This window comes from Lissotriton vulgaris, chromosome 8, assembly GCF_964263255.1.
Source record: "Lissotriton vulgaris chromosome 8, aLisVul1.2, whole genome shotgun sequence".
NCBI classification, from domain to species: Eukaryota; Metazoa; Chordata; class Amphibia; order Caudata; family Salamandridae; genus Lissotriton; species Lissotriton vulgaris.
In genome coordinates this window covers 534,294,182-534,312,904 of record NC_141696.1, presented here as the reverse complement: position 1 = coordinate 534,312,904, position 18,723 = coordinate 534,294,182, and the positions used below count along the sequence as shown (strand labels likewise).

Sequence of the window (18,723 nt, the reverse complement as noted above, 5' to 3'; positions counted from 1 at the left end):
AAACCTGTGACGAAGCTGAGATTGCTGTGCACTTCCGAGCCTTTGTTGTTGAGCCTTGTGTTTGGTGTCCCACTTTACAGGATGCGTGCGAGGGCGCTACATGCAGTGATAACCGCAATGCAGGACACGAGGGAGGAGGTAGGGGACATGAGGGAGGTTGCGTGGGTGGGTAAAACAATTGACAGTATGAGGTGAAGGTTAAAAGTTGTGCATGGGGTTGTGCACTGTTGTATAATGGTGCACAGAGAGGTGCACTGTTGTGTGCACAGTGATATCCTGCTATATCCCATATCTGTGCTGAACCTGTCCCTGCTGCTGAGTGTGCCCCGTTCAGAGTCAACAAAGCCATGATCCGGGGGTGGGGGCGCCCCCACCGCAACAAGCACAAGTGAACACAGTCTCTCATATCTTGCAAAATACCTGAATGTCAAAAATGTCAGCCACTTTACTTCACTAATGGGCAACACTTTCATTACTTTCATTCCGGTGGAGGAGCACATTTTGTGCCCAGTCCAACGTTGTAAGCATTTCTTCTAGAACGTAAAGAGTTGGGACATAATTTTGAGAGCAGGGGCACTAAACAGACATGTGTCAGATGAAATGCGTGGTTTCTAGCTTTCGGGTTGAACGACTGGGGGGGGGGGGGTTTAAATAAATTAGGCTGCGCTCCAATCTCTGGATATCACTGTTCTCTCGGCCCGCTACTCATGTAGCAGGGGAGTGCGGCTTCTCCACAGCGGTTCGTGTGGCTGGCATTGCAACAGGGAAAGGGAAGGGTGATCACCGGCGTCGCACAGAAATGCCAGACTGCGTGGGCGCTACCAACGCGCAGGGGTGCGCGGGTGTGTTTATAAGAGTCGCGCGTGGCCTGCCTGTCAACGGAGCCATTTCGAAAGAAACCACATTGTATCTAAGTGTAATACACAATGTCAATGACTACGATGCATTCGCTTTGCCTCCCTTCGCTCCTTTGTTTATTAGTAATTTGCGTCCACCGCTGACAATGGTTGGACTTTCCGGCTCATACGGAAAAAGGCAATCTAAGAATGGAAATAGAAGACAGAGGCTATAGCACAGTAAATTGAAACCCATACTTGGTTGGTCTAGTCCTATCTCTGTTTCCAATCTTTTTTGACGCGTCAGTGCTAGGAAACGCATGCATATGAAAGACGAGCTTCACCCAAGTTAGAAACGAATTCCTGTTAAAGGAACCAGGTGGGGGCCCAGCGGCTAGCACTGCGGGGCTCCCATGCCGAGACTGACCCGCTGCCTGCTGAGGGAGAGAGGGACACACGGAAAGAGCCCGTTGAGTGGGGGTGAGTGAGGGGGGAATGTGTGCTGTGGTAAATATTTTAGTAATTTACCTTGATCGGAATTTCTATAATATCAATAAGGTCAAGTATGAAGAGCAGAGTCCGTGGTGGTTCGAATAAAGGGTCTTTATTCAGTAACTCGAGTTAAGGGAGAGCTCCGTCACCTGAGGAGGATCGGAAGAATCTCTAACTTTCATCAAAGAGAACATGGTATTTATACACAGAAAAGAGGAAGGAGCTTCCCTTGAGCAAAACTCGGATAGCTGTGATTGCAACAATACAGAAGTCAGTAAAACTCGGATAGCTGTGTCACAATTTTACAGAAATGATAGTAGCGTTACTGTGTCGAAATCCTACACAAGTCGTGACAGGAAGAAGCGTGACTGTGTGTTTAATCATGAGGAAGTCACGGCAGAAGCATGCATATGAAAGACGAGCTTCACCCAAGTTAGAAACGAATTCCTGTTAAAGGAACCAGGTGGGGGCCCAGCGGCTAGCACTGCGGGACTCCCATGCCGAGACTGACCCGCTGCCTGCTGAGGGAGAGAGGGACACACGGAAAGAGCCCGGTGAGTGGGGGTGAGTGAGGGGGGAATGTGTGCTGTGGTAAATATTTTAGTAATTTACCTTGATCGGAATTTCTATAATATCAATAAGGTCAAGTATGAAGAGCTGAGTCCGTGGTGGTTCGAATAAAGGGTCTTTATTCAGTAACTCGAGTTAAGGGAGAGCTCCGTCACCTGAGGAGGATCGGAAGAATCTCTAACTTTCATCAAAGAGGACATGGTATTTATACACAGAAAAGAGGAAGGAGCTTCCCTTGAGCAAAACTTGGATAGCTGTGTTTGCAACAATACAGAAATCAGTAAAACTCGGATAGCTGTGTCACAATTTTACAGAAATGATAGTAGCGTTACTGTGTCGAAATCATACAAAAGTCATGACAGGAAGAAGCGTGACTGTGTGTTTAATCATGAGGAAGTCACGGCAGAAGCAGAGCATTGAGAAATAATCCTAGGCTGATTCCTTAGATAAGAGTGAGAGAGAGAGAGAGAGAAAAAGGAGAACTGGTCGTTGACAGGATGTCTGGTGTCGTGTCTTTCAGCAAACGGGGGCTCTTCTTCTCGGAATTGGTTGTCGTGGTTTAGCAGAACGGGGCCTATTTCTCGGAATCGGCCCGATTATAGGGAAATGGTTGCAAATGGGGGGGTCTTGTTCTCGGAATCGGCTTAACCATAGGAATGTACAGTTTGAGTGAGGAAGTTGTTTCTCGGCATCGCCTTAACCATAAGAATGTACCTTTGAATTTTAGAGGAAGGAGAGGGCATGTGCAACTTTGTGTGCACGTGATCGGGTTTACTCGTGTTTCTCGTTTGCTTGTTTTCCGACATGGTGAGCTCGCGGACGTGACTGAGAGGGTGTATGATGGGACATAAACTACGAAAAATAATCGTGTGTGCGCGCGTGTGTCTGTGTGTGTGTGTGTCTGTCTGTGTGTGTTTCTGTCTGTGTGTGTGTGCGCGTGTGTCTGTTTGTGTGTGTGTGCGCGCGTGTGTGTGTGTGTCTGTGTGTATGTGTTACTCACTTCCTGGGAATGTAGGACAGGTGATGTGCACGGCGTGTGGGTGAACATGCGCGCTCACATGGGAGATTCGCCTGCGCATGCCCACCCCCTGTCTCACATTCCCAGGAATTGAGTAACAAAAGATGCTTCGCTGGACGCAGTGCTTCGCACTGCTTACATCAGCTCGACCTAAAAAAGCAGACAACAAATAGTAAGGAGTAATGATGCTTAAGCCTTGCTATCCAAAATCACCACTGTCAGATTGAAGCTGACAACTGGAGATGAAAACGCTGGTTTTACAATGCATAGACATTCTACAAACTTGTATGTCGCTGGTATCTCATGCCACATTGACTAAAAATGTACCTGAATTGCGATGGTGTTTGCTACAGTTGAGAGATTCAGACTATGGTTCCCTTATGCTCATTGTACATGAATTTTAAACCATTCTGGAAGTAGGTGCATAGCCAAATCAAGCTCAGTTTGAGTAGCCAATCACTGAGGAACCTGAATGGGTTGTCCTTGGGCTGAAGGACAAGAAGGCAGAACATATGTCATGGGAAGATGATGCAGTGTTGCTGTTTGTGACAAAAATGCTGATTGCTGTGTTCTGGAGTAAGGCTTTTCACAGCCCTCTCTGTGAATAAAGAGACTATGAAAGACCCTAGAAGGGCTTCAGATTCTGTCCTGGCATTCATTTTCCTATTACTTCAATGTATTCCACTATAGGAGGCAACTCCTTCTTGATAGGGGACTTCACAAATCCATTGCGGGTTGCCCTGGTATGTAAGAGTGTAGGAGACTCAGGGCTCCAGGATTGCCTCCAAGTGCACCACATTTTCTTTGAATGAAGACATTTCTTATTTTGTGATAGGAGTTGCGTTGGAGGTGGACACTGTTACTCATTTATGGGGACTGGGACTTATTTTTATTCATCAGACTTTAACCCAGAGCAAGAGAGAACAGGATAAAATGGCGAAAGACGGCAGAACAAAAAGACTGACAAACAGTGACAAAGGGAGAAAGCAGTGCTGAAAAAGGATTCAACAGTGATGCAACAGTAAGTTTAGGATTGTGAATGAACGAGGCATGAGTTAGAATCAAGACTAGGTAATTTTGGTATCTGACAACCCCGGCATCTTTAGGTCCATGCACCTATTTTTGTTAATGTAAGCAGTGGTGACAATGTAGCTTTTCAGAATGGCACCTCTGATTACTTTTGCCCCACACGCATCTTATGGGGCAGCTAGCTGACCAGTTCCTTAAACCCATGTTGAATCAGATACACACCCCTGCTTTACTTTATACCTTGCATATCATGTATAATCGGTGCTCAACATAGGCCCAGAGTGCATATTGAAGGCTGCCACTTGTGTGCCATAGTCCCTATTAGCGCTGGGGTTTGGTAGAATCAGGAAGAGTTTGTTTCTTTTTCTTGAAAAAAGCGGGAAAAGCTGCCTCTTCTTTGTTGCATCTAATTCCATATTTGCCACAAGATAATTTTTGAAGAGGGTCAGCCACACTTTCCACCTCGTGGACAGGAAAGATGTGAACATGTGCAGATTGAAAGCAAGAAGTGGGGTGGTGGGCCTGCTCTTAGTGGCGCAGTCTTTGTTTCTGCTAAACCATCTGCAAACAACCTGCTATGTCCAGGTCACTCGAAGAACAACTTCTTGCCAGTGTAGTGTACTGGATCAGGAGCATACCTGCAAGCTTGAAACTTGGGTTTTCTCCTTTATGGGAAACAAATGGGGATACTCCTGAAACGGCTTTGGGAGTGGTATTGTACGACCACAACATTTTTGTTACGGATTTGTCAACTTGTTCCCCTGAGGTATGGGCTAATTGTATGGTGTCCTTAACCATCATATTTACCCTTCCCAATCATCCATTGCCCTTTGGACAGGAGAGGGGTGTTTTTACATTACTGATAAACACTTTTTTAAGAATTTTGCAATTTTTACTGAAGTTTACTGTACACTGTTAATGGTAATTGCAGAGCTGGGAATGCTTTCTTTAGAGAATGTATTGGATAGGAATTCAATCAATGTGGAGGTATTAATGTTGTTCACTGCTCTTGTATTTACCCAATGTGAATAGTGATCTACCAATACAAACATGTATTTGTTGTGTACATTGAAAAAAATCAAGGGTCCTATGATGTCCAGACCTAGTTTGTCCCATGGTTTGATGGGCACTTCTACAAGGAGAAGGGGAACTTTTTGTGTGGCCTTGGACTTGTCCCTGTAACAGGAAGATAAGTAATCTTTCATCCTTTCCTCTACCATGGAGTCCATGTATGGGAACCAGTAGTCGTTCCTGATTTGACTCCTCCCAGGGTGACCCTCATGGGCTATTTCAATGATGCACTACAGCTTATTACCAGGGAGAACAATTTTGTTTGATCTTAAAACCATATTACCTACAATAGATAACTCGTATTTTACATTCCAAAATGGTTTGAGGATGTCTGGTGATTCATTGCATGTTTTTGGCCAATCTTTGATTATTTTGTCTTTACAGCAGCTAAGATTACATCATTTCTTTCACCCTATTCCCATTCCTCTCCATCAATGGATGGGATTTCTATGTATAACATTGCTTCCTCAGGTGGTTTGACTTGTAAATCCTCACTTGCCCTTAGCAACCGAGAAAGACAGTCAGCTTCTTGGATCCTGGTACCTGGAACATACACAATATTGAAGATTCACCCACTTTGAAATGCAGGGAGTTCCTTTCTTTATACACTTAGAGGAACACATGGGAATGAGGGGTTTATGGTCCATCCTCAGGACGAATGGTGTGTCCCACTAATAAAACTTAGGATGATTTATGACCCACTAACACACCATTGCCTCCTTTTCTATTGTGGAGTAATAAAACTCTTAATCTCTAAGGGTTCTGGATGCAAAAGCTATGACTTTTTCCGTCCCGTCAATTATTTGGGAAAGGGATGCACCCAGACCTTTCATACTGGCATTCGTTGTTAATGTAGTTTGGGCTTCCATGTCAAACATACCTAGCTGGGGGGCACTAAAGATGGCATCCTTCACTTGATTGAAATCGAATTGGCATTAAAAACTCTGCTCAAACAGAACTCCTTTCTTGAGTAAGGCTCTCGGTGAGGGAATTCGCCCAGCAAAGCTTTGGATGTAATTGGACATGTACTCCACTAAGAAAAGGATGTATTTAGGTACATTTTTTGCTGGTGGGTGCTGGTGCTAATTTGACAGAGTCCACTAAGCTATTTTTAGGCTTGATGAAGTCTTGGGAGATAGTGTGTCCCAGATACTCCACTGACTTGACTCCTATATTACACTTCCCCATCTGTATGGTAAACCTAACATTACTTAGCTTATCTAGATTTTCTGCAAGCACATTGTTATATTTCTCTTTGGAGTCACCGTAAATCATAAATATCATCTTGAAAACAAAGCACCTTACCTGTCCTCTGCAAATTGTGGTTCATTACTCACTGAAAAACGGCAACAGTAGATACTAGACCGAATGGCATCCTGCAAAATTGGTATGCTCTAATAGGAGTTGTGAAAGATGTTACAGCCTTAGAGTCTGGATGTAGAGCCACCTGGTGACATGCTGTTGAGAAACTTTCACACAGAAGTATTTTTGAATGACACTTAACTTTTTTTAGATGTTCGACAGTAGGTGTCTGTCTATCCAAATGTTTGCATTAAGATGTCTGAGATCAAAACATAAACAAATACCATTGTCCCCTTCCTTCGTTGCAATAACATTTGGGGCAACCCTAATTTATTTGTGAAAACCTTCGGAAACTTCTCACATATTTCCATACCAATGACAGGCCTATTGACTAAATACACTTGCTCAACTGCATTGGGATCCAGTTTGATCCCTAGGTTTTTCTGGTGCTTCCAACCTAGGAGATTGGAACCTTTTTTAGAGATGTAAACTTTTCCTAAGGTGGCCTCTCTTTGATGGTTATTTGCATTATTAACATTCCTGCTAATGGAATATGGTCCTTGTTGTACTCCCCAAGGGTGTACCTGGGGTGGTAAGATAGTATATTCTTTGTTTAGGAAATTTTCCTTTAAATGTGGTTTCATTTATCAAAGTGTAAGGGGAGCAGGAGTCTGCAAAGACTTTGAAAGGGACTTCTTCCAGAGATGTGTTACATGTAGAGTATGTAATTTCCGAATTTACCTTTCCACTTGAAATTTGAAATGCAATTTCTTTTTTTTCCAATTCCTAATCATTAATCATATTAGTGACTCTAATACTCATGTCCAAATAGACTTTGAGGAATTTGCCTTTTTTTGTTGCACTTCCTGCAGGTCTCTCCCCTTGCTGGATACTTAGACTTATTTACTAAGTGGCTAGTCTTCCCACATCTATAGCATCTCAACCTTTCATTTTCGGATTTCTGTTTATGTACCTCTGCAGTACTCACTTTACCCATGTCAATTTTCTCTGAAATGTGTACATTACTTTCAGTTACCACATTTGTATCTATTTCTTCCTTAATTTCTTTCCTACAGAAAGCAGTGTGTCTATAGCGTGGAAGGGTATACTCAGATGTGAGTCCATTGCTCATTGCACCATCAGGATTCAAGCAAGCCGGGCTGACGACGGCTGAAATGCCAGAAACCGGTCCACGGAAGCTTGTTTCCTTCCCAGTATAAGAATTGGCTTGGTAGTTTGGTTTGCCCTTGTACCATCATGCACTGGGACAGGAACAGACTAATTTGCATGTAGCCAGGTTCTGAGCTGGGATGGTGCAGTGAGCTAAAAACGGTGATGGATCAAGCCCTGATCTTTGGACTGGGTAAGAGTGGTCTGCTTAATTCAGACACTCTGTTCATCCCCACCCCTTTTCTGAATCATTTTGTCCACCATAAGCGTGGAAGGGTATACTCAGATGTGAGTCCCTTGCTCATTGCACCATCAGGATTCAAGCAAGCCGGGCCGACGATGGCTGAAATGCCAGAAACCGGTCCCGGAAGCTTATTTCCTTCCCAGTATAAGTATTGGCTTGGTAGTTTGGTTTGCCCTGTTCCCATCATGCACTGGGACAGGAACAGACTAATTTGCATGTAGCCAGGTTCTGAGCTGGGATGGTGCAGTGAGCTAAAAAACGGTGATGGATCAAGCCCTGATCTTTGGACTGGGTAAGAGTGGTCTGCTTAATTCAGACACTCTGTTCATCACCACCCCCTTTTCTGAATCATTTTGTCCACCATAAGCGTGGAAGGGTATACTCAGATGTGAGTCCCTTGCTCATTGCACCATCAGGATTCAAGCAAGCCGGGCCGACGACGGCTGAAATGCCAGAAACCGGTCCCCGGAAGCTTGTTTCCTTCCCAGTATAAGAATTGGCTTGTTAGTTTGGTTTGCCCTGTTCCCATCATGCACAAGGACAGGAACAGACTAATTTGCATGTAGCCAGGTTCTGAGCTGGGATGGTGCAGTGAGCTAAAAAACGGTGATGGATCAAGCCCTGATCTTTGGACTGGGTAAGAGTGGTCTGCTTAATTCAGACACTCTGTTCATCCCCACCCCTTTTCTGAATCATTTTGTCCACCATAAGCGTGGAAGGGTATACTCAGATGTGAGTCCCTTGCTCATTGCACCATCAGGATTCAAGCAAGCCGGGCCGACGACGGCTGAAATGCCAGAAACCGGTCCCCGGAAGCTTGTTTCCTTCCCAGTATAAGAATTGGCTTGGTAGTTTGGTTTGCCCTGTTCCCATCATGCACTGGGACAGGAACAGACTAATTTGCATGTAGCCAGGTTCTGAGCTGGGATGGTGCAGTGAGCTAAAAAACGGTGATGGATCAAGCCCTTATCTTTGGACTGGGTAAGAGTGGTCTGCTTAATTCAGACACTCTGTTCATCACCACCCCCTTTTCTGTATCTCTTATAAGAGTCAGTCAGCAATCCAAAATCACATGTAGCAGACAAACCTCTCAGGGCTGCAATATAATTAACAACTTTTTCCTTCCTTCCTTGTGCTCTAGAAAAAAAGTATGCTTTTCCAAAACAATGTTGATTTTCTCCCCAAATTGTTCTTCCAATTTATTGAGAGTATTTTGGTGTGCCTCCAATTGCAAATCTCCTTTGGCATCATCCTCACCCCTTGTGCCTCGGGTAAATTCTAAAAAATCTCTCTTGTTTTGGTCCTTAAATTATGTTAGATAATGTGCTGTTTACACAATGAGGAGAATCTATCTCCTCCAATGGCAATGAGGTAAGATTCAAATAATCTTCTCCACCTCTTCCAAGAAATCTGTGGTTCTCCCAGGTCATTCAAGAAAGGTGGAGGTTGGGACATTGCAAAATAAACCATACTACTAATATATACTATACAATCAATAGAGAAAAACACACCCAACCTCAACTATAAATTTAAAAGAGCCACAATAGAATAAGGCTTAATATTCATATATGTTGGATGCAGAGTATATACTAAATAAGGAACCCCAACTGAGAACTTGCCTTGTATACTTCATATCATACAATGCTCTTTATACGTCATGACCATATGAACACTTTAATATACTAATCTGGATAAGGTTATGTTGCGAGGGAATCAAATGGAAGAAGAATATGTAATGCAAAGAATTGATTAATATAGAGATTGAAAGGTAAAAGTAAAATTGTCTGAGAAAATCTACATAAAAATATAATTTGCATAAGAACTAGAAAGTACTTCCATTAATATGGTCCTTGTTCAATTATCTCCCTTCTTCCTACCTTGGAGAACGATGAGAGTCTGTAACACCTTGAAGAAGGACAACTTGAAGCTCATACTAATACAAACATATATGGGAACACTTGAACATAGGCACCTTGGAGCGGGAGGAAACCTACACGTCTTAAAGGTGCTGAAAGTGTTAAGACTGTTCCCGTAGCAGCAGGAAACTGCTATTATAGAAGACGCTCTGATTCACAAAACACTCTGACTGCGAGGATCTTGTCAGGCGATGGAATGTTGACGCTACATTAGTGCCTCCCAATGGAGGCAGGCCAAGGCACTTAATTACACAATGATCCTGTCAGAAAATGAGGCATTAATACAGCAGTACTACCTCCCAGCGGAGGTGGGTTCATTAGCTGAGATGGCGGCAGTACCTCCCAGCAGAGGCGGGTCACCTGAAGGAGGCGTAACAGGACAGCAATAACTCCCACTGGAGGTGGTTCCAAGATTCTTGCGTCTGGGAGAGATAGGAGGGTGAAGCCCGCCCTCGCAGGAGATACACCTCGACGGCTCCTTATGAACAACACTCATCCGTCACTGAGGCCGCGCCTAGAGTGTCCTCCTGCGCCGGAACCACTTTGTATGCTTTCTTCTCTGGTGTGTTGGTCGGAACAATGCCTCAACCCTCACTCAACACAAAAACCCATCAGCAACGAAGGAAGAAAGTATACCGATAACTGCAAAAATAAATGCAGTGGAAAGTTAACTGCCCTCACAGCACTAATAGTTCCTGAAGATAAAGCTCTCCGCAGGATAATGAGAGAGCAGGAGCCCGAGAGGTTGACAGGCTACTGTCAAATCCAGGCAGCAGTTACCAGCAGAACCTAGGGGAGGGGACTCAAAGCTGCCCCCTAATTAGCTATCCCATCCTCGTTGCCAATTTGTTAGCTGGATCCACATGGAATGAAAGTAAGCAACACACCATTAAAGATAATTTCCAACACCAATGTAGTTGTTTCAAACGATGATAGAAGGCGTGCTGCCACATTTTGGGCTAACAGGAAACAGTGAATCTGATAAAGAGGAAAAATTAAGTTAAAGTGAGTAAACATTAATTAAGACGAGAGTAAACAATTTCCTGAATCAAGGGAAAACGTGCTTCTGCAGGAAAAAATAGGAGAACGGGTGAAAGAAGTAGGCGTCTCAAACCTTAGTAATTTGACAAGCGAAAGTTCATGTTCAATTATGAATCCTTACTCACGGTTGTTTTGTCGTTCCCTCCTTTGTTTAAAATGTCATTTCTGATAGGTTATGTATTTCATTTTAAAATTATTTATCGTGGAGACAGTAGGAAATATCCACCGTTATTTTTAAGTAATTTGGAGTATTTGTAAACAACTATTATTGGAGTAGTCAAGTACTTAGAACTGAAGAACAGCACGTTTCAGTGAAAGCAGCTTGAGTGATGTAGTCAGTTTAGCACTTTTAGGAGTGCGGATATGAGTGTGTTCATTTTCTTGGAAGAAATTCCTTAGCCCTGTTTATTCATGACCCCCTAGAGTGCTGTTACTTAAGTGACCTGCCTTGCCCAGGGCAGCAAAGCGATCTTTTCCCACGATTGAAGAAATATCTTCATCTCACACTGGGTTATTTTTACCGAGAAACAATTCAATTATTACTGAAAAAAGCACAAAATGCGCTTTGGTTTGTCGCTCTTTTGTTCACATATATCTGAAGTCTTTTTTCCATATTCTCCGCACTCGATATTTTCTTTTTGTAATATTAGAAACATTTTTATAGAGAGCTTCATTCCACAAGTCTGCCCTTTCTAAACGTTTTAAACAGGGCTGTCTCGTGTAGCAGAAGAGTTCTTTGCGGTTCTTTCTGGCGTTTTGGACTTATACTTTAATTCAAAATATCTCCATGTTTTTCTGGCAGCAGAGCTTAGAAAGGCAGGGCAATAATTGCCTCTTTGTGTTTCCGAACTCTCCTGTCAGAAAAACATGACTTGACTCGATGTTTCGGGTTCATATATGCGCTTAAGACGCCAAAAAGAAGCATTGTGATCACTTCTTCACAGGTGTTACTATCACTTAATTTAATGCTCATCAAACCCACTACTACAATGTAGCATAACTCTTGCACTAAAACTCTGTCCATATGCATTGTCAAGACTACTTGGGACTAGGCCTGGGCGGTAAATTCTGTTCCGCTGGCAGAATTTGGTGAAGTTGGGTAATTTTGCGTTACGCGGAGAACGCGGAATTGCCAAAAGTTCCACGACTACGCAGAATTTTTTGCTTGGTCGCGCTTTCAAAATGCTTGTTCGCAAGATATTTCTCCCTGAGCACGCCAACAGCGTTTGTGAACAGGAAAAAAACATCGCAAACGGGCGGAACAACAAATTCTGCCCACCCCTACTTGGGACCTCGTTTGAGGCTGGTGGGCTGCCCGCCAGTCACGCCCACTAGGTAGGCACTGACCTTCGCTTCCAAACCCCAGAAGACGAACGCTTGCAACATTTAAAGATCCCTGACTGCTTGGCGGTGATCTCTTTGACGACAGTGTTTCCACTGAGGCCTCAGATGCACTTTCGGTAAAACTGAATGCAGAGTGATTTTCCATGTTGCTGTAGCCCGCTCGGAGTTCTCTTTTTGCTTCTCAAAAAAGAATCTCTGAAGAGAATTTAGCTTCTGACCATCAGGGTCATTTATTAGGTCGAGCCTGGGCAGTGCATGAGCTGCTCTGCGAGCTATGTTGTATCAGAGTATGGACTTGAAGCTCTGCCCACTCCCCCTCCCCCGCGTATATTTTTTACTGGCTTGTGTCAATGTTCTTTGTAAATGCTGACTTCAGATTAGTTAACAGTTTGTTAGTCCCTTCTTAGCACCGCCTTCTCTTCCCACGAGGAGACTGTCCCTTTTACTTCTGTTGTTACACAGTATACACGGTATGTGTTATTTAGTCTGTAAGCACGATTTTCTTTAAAGAGTTTCTCCTACTGCAGGCACGGCATGCTTTCTTGCAACATTCAGCGCACCATGCACGCTTTCCCTTTCCAAGCAGCCCGGGATAACGACGGCCGCTTCTTTGAAGTGAAATTGGTCTCATTTACAAGAGTTTGAGCTATTGGCATTGTAAATGACAATGCCTTTTATTTATGTGTGAATTATCAAAACAGATAAAATAAAAGGCATTGTCATGTAAAATGCCAATAGCTTAAAGGCTTGCAAATGCGAGACCTATTGCATTGCTAATGCTTGTTCTCTTTTCTTGCTCGGTCTGCCTGGAAGTCCTAGGCAGCAACAAGCATTGGCAAAGACAATAGGTCTTGTTCTAAGGCATCGTCCAATGTGGCTTTGACCTTGGATTAATTCAACACACCTCAGATGTGGACAACTTTCTATTCACCTTAGATTGATTATCCAGCTCATTACTCCACGTGATCTGCAATTTTAAGTCAAAAAGTTAACATGAATGCATTTGCTACTATGAAGACACTATTTTCCCAGGCCCTGTGGACAAACCTCTTTAGTTTAGTAAGATACACTACACAAGTTCCTGAGATGGGCACCCTGGTATACTACCACAGAACCATGCTTGTAACACAGTGGCATGAGTTATAATAACTTGAGATAACTATGGTGAATTTCAGTGGTTTTGTTTGCTTAAAATAGTACGTTGTAACTGACATTTTCACCTAATTATAATGTTTATCCTTTGTTTTTCTCCCAGTGAAAATATATACACGCACACACACACACACACACACCCACACACACACACACGCATGCACACACACACCTGAACAACGAAGATTACAATGATTAAAAAAGATTAAAATTAAGTTATGGTTAGGTTTATGGTAGTTTAAAACAAAGTCAGAAATTCACTTAAAAACAACACATTTAAAATGAAGTTATGACTACAAATTAATACTGACAAACACTGATATTTGCAAGAGCGGGTTGGAACACAGTCCATAACTTGCACAAGAGCTGTACAAACCTTAACTCCACATCAAATGCAATTCTCATAATGCACCCTTTAATAAACAAATGCAATTACAACTTTTGTAAATCTTTTTATGGATGAAATTACACATCACATTACCTGTAGCACTTTGACAGAGGTCACACTAGTGAAGTATCATTAATTGGTTTTATTATGTTAATTTTATTTTCATTTTATTCATAAAGTTTTGTATAGCGTGAACATGACCCTAGTGGGTATCAGAGCGCTTTACATGAAGAGAATAAGATTAACAATTCTAGTCAACAGGCAAACATATGCGTGAGAACCGAACATATCATAAAGTAAAAATAGGATAACAGGTATTGGACTGTAATAAAGCCAAAACTAGGAAGGACAATCTAGATAAGAGTTTGGTATCTATACCTTTTCAATGTCACCGATATATTGACTTAGGGTAAGAAGTTAATCAGTAGATAAAATCGGCTTCTTTTTTGAAGGCGGAGGTAGAGGAAATTAGGTGAAAGTCAGGTGTTAAAGAGTTCCATATCTTGGGTGCGATAGCCGAGAATGCTCAAGCCCCAGTTTTCTTTTTGTGAGTTCGTTGGGGTTTCAGAAGCAAGGTGAGCGCACTTCGTGAGGATCTGCTGGCCTCTGATTTTACTTGCTTTTGAACCAGGTAACTGGGGGTTTTGAAGTGTAACGCTTTGTTTTCATGCAAGCAATTTTCAGTTGGATTCTTGCTTGGTATGGTAGCCAGTTTAAAGTTTTTAGGGCTGGTGAGATGTGCACATTTCTTTTAGTTCTGCGGACAAGTCTTGCTTTTGCGTTTAGGGAGGCTCCTAGAGGGGCCAGTTTGTATCTAGGTAGGCCACATAGTGTGGCACTACCATAATCCAGTCTGCGTAATACTAGGGCTTGGACCGCTTGTTTTAGATCTTCGTCTAGTAGGTATGGTTTAAGTTTCTGCAGAATGCTCAGTTGGTAGTTTGCTCCTTTGGGGGCTGCACTAATGTGATCCTGCATATGTAGGTGTTTTTCTAATGTAATACCTATGGATCTGGCAGAGTCTATGATATGGGGCGAGCATGTGAGGGCTGTAAGATGTTTCAACCACAGATCAATCTTGGGGTTGTTATTCGGTGGAGAGATGAGAAGGAATTCAGTTTTATCAGCGTTGAGTTTGAGGTGGTTAACTGTGAGACAGAGGTGTGTATTTTGTAGGATGGAATTAAGGGCTTTAATGTCCTCTGGAGAGGCGATTTTGAGATATAGCTGAGTGTCATCTGCGTACATATGGTAGTGGATGTTAAAAGATTTTAGGAGGTTTTCTAGTGGGTCCAGGAATAGGTTAAAGAGAATGGGGGAGAGAGAGGATCCTTGAGGAACACCAAGAGTTATTGCGTGGGACTTAGAGAGAGATTGATTCATTTTGAGTCTTAAAGATCTGTTTTGGAGAAATTAAGTGAATCATTGTAATAAGACCTCTGATAAGCCCATCCATTATTCTAGTAGTTTCAGTAGGTTGTTGTGTTTGATGGTGTCAAAGGCAGCAGATAAATCAAGCAATATTAGAAGGCATGTTTCCTTATGATCCAGTATTTTTAGGATGCCATCTACAATATGAGTACGAGCAGATTCTGTGCTGTGATCTTGACGGAAGCCTGATTGGTGTTGATCGAGTAGTTGTCTTTGACCATAGTGGGAGTATACAGGTTTTGATCTCTTTGAATATGCTGGGAGATAGAGGGTCCGTGAAGTGGTTAGATGGGTTTAAAGAAGAAAGAATGTTGTACATTTCCTGTTCGCTGATTGGGAAGAAGGTGCTCCAAGTGGCATTGTTTTTGGAGGGGGCCTGGGTGGTTCCTTCCTGCTGTAAATTGGGAGGTGTATGAAAAGCTGACTGGGGAAGCCGGTAGTACTTCCTTCACTAGGTGAAGTTCGTTCTCTATCTTTGTTGTTTTATCCTTGAAGAAGGTGGCCAGTTCTTCACAATTTGACAGGGTGCTGGATCCGGACTCTAACGGGTTTGATGTGTTGCTTGTTTAATTACCATTTGCTTTTGAGTGTTGTTAGTTATTTGTATAAATATTGTGATGTCATAAGCATTGCATTTTGTGTGCTTCATGTAATAATCATGACTGTTTTTGTGAATGGGCCTCATTATAACCTAACAGTGGTATTAAAAAATGCACAAAATAAAAAATTGTTTTCTCCTGTTTCTGTTGTGCACAGAACCCAGTTACAGGCCTGTTGTCTGCAAGCAAGGACCAGAAAGATGCATGGGTTCGTGACAACATCTACAGCATCCTGGCTGTTTGGGGTTTGGGCATGGCGTACAGAAAAAATGCAGACCGCGACGAGGATAAAGCCAAAGCATATGAGCTTGAGCAGGTGAGCCTATGTAGCAGCTAAGCTTTGGTGCTCAGGACTGATTCAGAAAAGTTTTTTAAAAAGTTTGAAAAGCGTCAGAAACTTGCCATTGTGGTTACACCTGCCCATACATTTGAAGCAAATTTCCGATTTTTTTTTGTGGGCAGATTTTCTGAAAAAAATCCAGAAGTAGACTTGGGAATCTGTGGCAGTTGTACATTTCAAGAAGCTCTCAGAGCATAAATAGTATTGCTTTGTAACCAGCTGTACAATTCTCCACGGGGAAGTAAGTTTAATGCAGATTTGCATTGCACATTAACTTTATTTGTTTCTCTGTACGTGGACTCACTCAGGAAAACATTCAACCCATAGCACCCAGTTTGCAAATGCGGAAATTTGACAATACATGTGGAATATCCTCATCGGCAAATGCAAGATTAAACGTCCTCTAATCCTGATTCAGTGAATAAAGATATAGCTTTACCCTTGCAAATATTGTTGGTGCATCTATGTTGTTTATAAGACTGATATATCTATCCAATCAAATGATTTTCCATTTTCCATTTTTAGAGGATCTCAAATTCTAAAGCATTTTCTGTTCGTTGTTGTTGCTTGCCATTTCTATAAACGACACAATAACCTGTAATATTAGTTCCTTATACAGTTTAAGTTCGTTTTTGTTTTTTCAAATACATTTTTCTGAACGCCTAGATGGGTGTACAAAGCAAGAGAAATCACAAGCAGTGTAATTTTGAAATTGGGTCGAAGTTCCGAATCCTCAGCTGACTTTAAGTCGCCTATTAGTGATAAAAAACGCTTTTACCTTCGAGGTAAGCTGGCAGTTTAAGCTGATTAAAGATTACGAAGTAATTATGAGGCATACACCTTAAAATAGATTTTATAGCCTTCTGAGCTATTAATGCCCAAACAAGTTGGGACAAGACTGAGGCCTAAGCTTGGCTTCTTTACCCATATATTTTTTTGTTATTTTGATTGATGCCACTTGCTTGGGCTACATTCTGTGTCTTTTATCCCCATTCCCAAATATTTGTCAGGGTTTTCTCCACTCCATAATGTTGCTCCTTGAATATCTTTATTGACCCCTAGTTTGAGCAGGGATGGCACAACTCCTAGCTCAGGCAATACAGCAGACTTAGCATGCCCTCTAGTGGTGTTGCCAAATTACTAAAAAAAACACCCCCAAATTGATATTTTCAGTGTATGACAAACTAGAAATAAAAACGTATATTATTGCAATCACCACTGTCTCGGAAAAACACTGCGCACATTTTGTTTCTCGTATCTTTATATTGAAGATATTATGAAGGACTGAATGCTAAAATGCTCAAAGGTTAGAAGAGGCTTCAGCACTGAGGCGGAAACCCCGCCTGAGACAAGAGAGTAATCTACTATGTATTGGACAGTGGTCGGAATCTTAGTTTCTGATGACCTTACCTCTGTGTATTCTTTCTCCCACAGAATGTTGTAAAACTAATGAGGGGACTGCTGCAGTGCATGATGAGACAGGTAAGATAAACCTGATAATCAGATCTATTCGCTCTCAACATATTTCATTCTATGAATACAACAGTTTTGTGTGGTAATAAAAAAGCTGGTGATTGGCGGTGACACATTACAAATGGGTGCCTTGTAGGAGTCCGCTGTCTTGAAAATATGTAGGATGAGGCAGTACTATTATGATTTTTTCTTACACATTGCCTAATTGATGAAGAATCATGTCTTGTCACCTTAAGGGAGAGTGTAGTTCAACACTCTGTTTTATGCTACAGAGGGGTATAGCCAGTTAGGTGGGAAGAAGGCCAAATGCATTTTTTCAGTAGTACTTCTCAGACAATACCCAGCTCATAAAAACTGGCAATCCTTATTCTTCCATACTAATCTGTGGTGTCCTATAGGAGTCAGGCTTGCCTCTTAATCTGTTTAAAGGGATAGCCTTGTGAATGTCACAGTTGGTTTTATAACTCAACCAGATATCACCAAAGTGACATTTTGTAACCCATATTGTTGCTTATTGATGATGCAAACTGCAATAGGAGTACAAACTTTTCAAATCACTGGACAACACCTGTAAACTCTAAGAGCCTAACTTTGAGTTACAGGGGAGTGGCGGTGGTGGTCCAGCCACCGCTGCACCAGCAGTCTGACGGCCCAATTACAACTTTGGCAGTCTGGCTGGTGTGGCAGTCAGGTCTTAGCAATATGCAGGTGGTGCCGCTGCGGCACTGCCATGCATTATAAGAGTTTCAGGTCCGCCAGCGGTGTCATGGAGGTCTTATCTCCATGAAAGGGCTGGTGGTCCTGAAACAAAAAGTGGCCCGCCGATGTGCATGGGGATGCATGCCGGAGGGCACAGCATGTGCCTCCTTGTGTGCATGCACCCCAGTTACTGCACAGCGGTACAAAAGAGGGTGGTGATGGACTGAGCATCTGAACCAATCAAACACTCACACCCAGTCAACGGATCTGGGTTTGATCCATCACCGTTCTTTAGCCCAATCTGCCACCCCAGTTCAGACATGGCCATATGCAAATCAGTCTGACTCTGTGCCTCATGGGAACAGTCCAGCCCGAACTGCCAAGCCATGCCTTCCCTGGACCGGAAACAAGCTTCCTAGGACCGGTTTCTGGCATTCCAGCCGTCTTCAGCCAGGCTTGCTTGAATCCAGTGGCAAAGTGAGCAAGGGACTCACGTCTGAGCATACCATGCTAACTTATGGCGAACAAAGCGGTACAAAAGGGGGTGGCGATGGACGGAGCATCTGAACCAATCAAACACTCACACCCAGTCAACAGATCAGGGTTTG

General features: G+C 42.8%; 1 protein-coding gene across 3 annotated transcripts in view; it reads left to right on the top strand.

Annotated features, from left to right (window-relative positions):
- The window catches only part of PHKA2 (phosphorylase kinase regulatory subunit alpha 2), an 852,423-nt gene that overhangs the window by 93,504 nt on the left and 740,196 nt on the right, over nucleotides 1-18,723 (top strand). For 2 of the 3 annotated variants that reach the window (XM_086934344.1, XM_086934343.1), the window contains exons 3-4: nucleotides 15,761-15,919; nucleotides 17,378-17,425. In XM_086934344.1, coding sequence (XP_086790470.1) covers nucleotides 15,761-15,919; nucleotides 17,378-17,425 — 207 coding nt within the window. Of the gene's footprint in view, nucleotides 1-10,476; nucleotides 10,523-15,760; nucleotides 15,920-17,377; nucleotides 17,426-18,723 lie in introns of those variants that run through there. The other variant, XM_086934345.1, reaches the window with a different exon arrangement.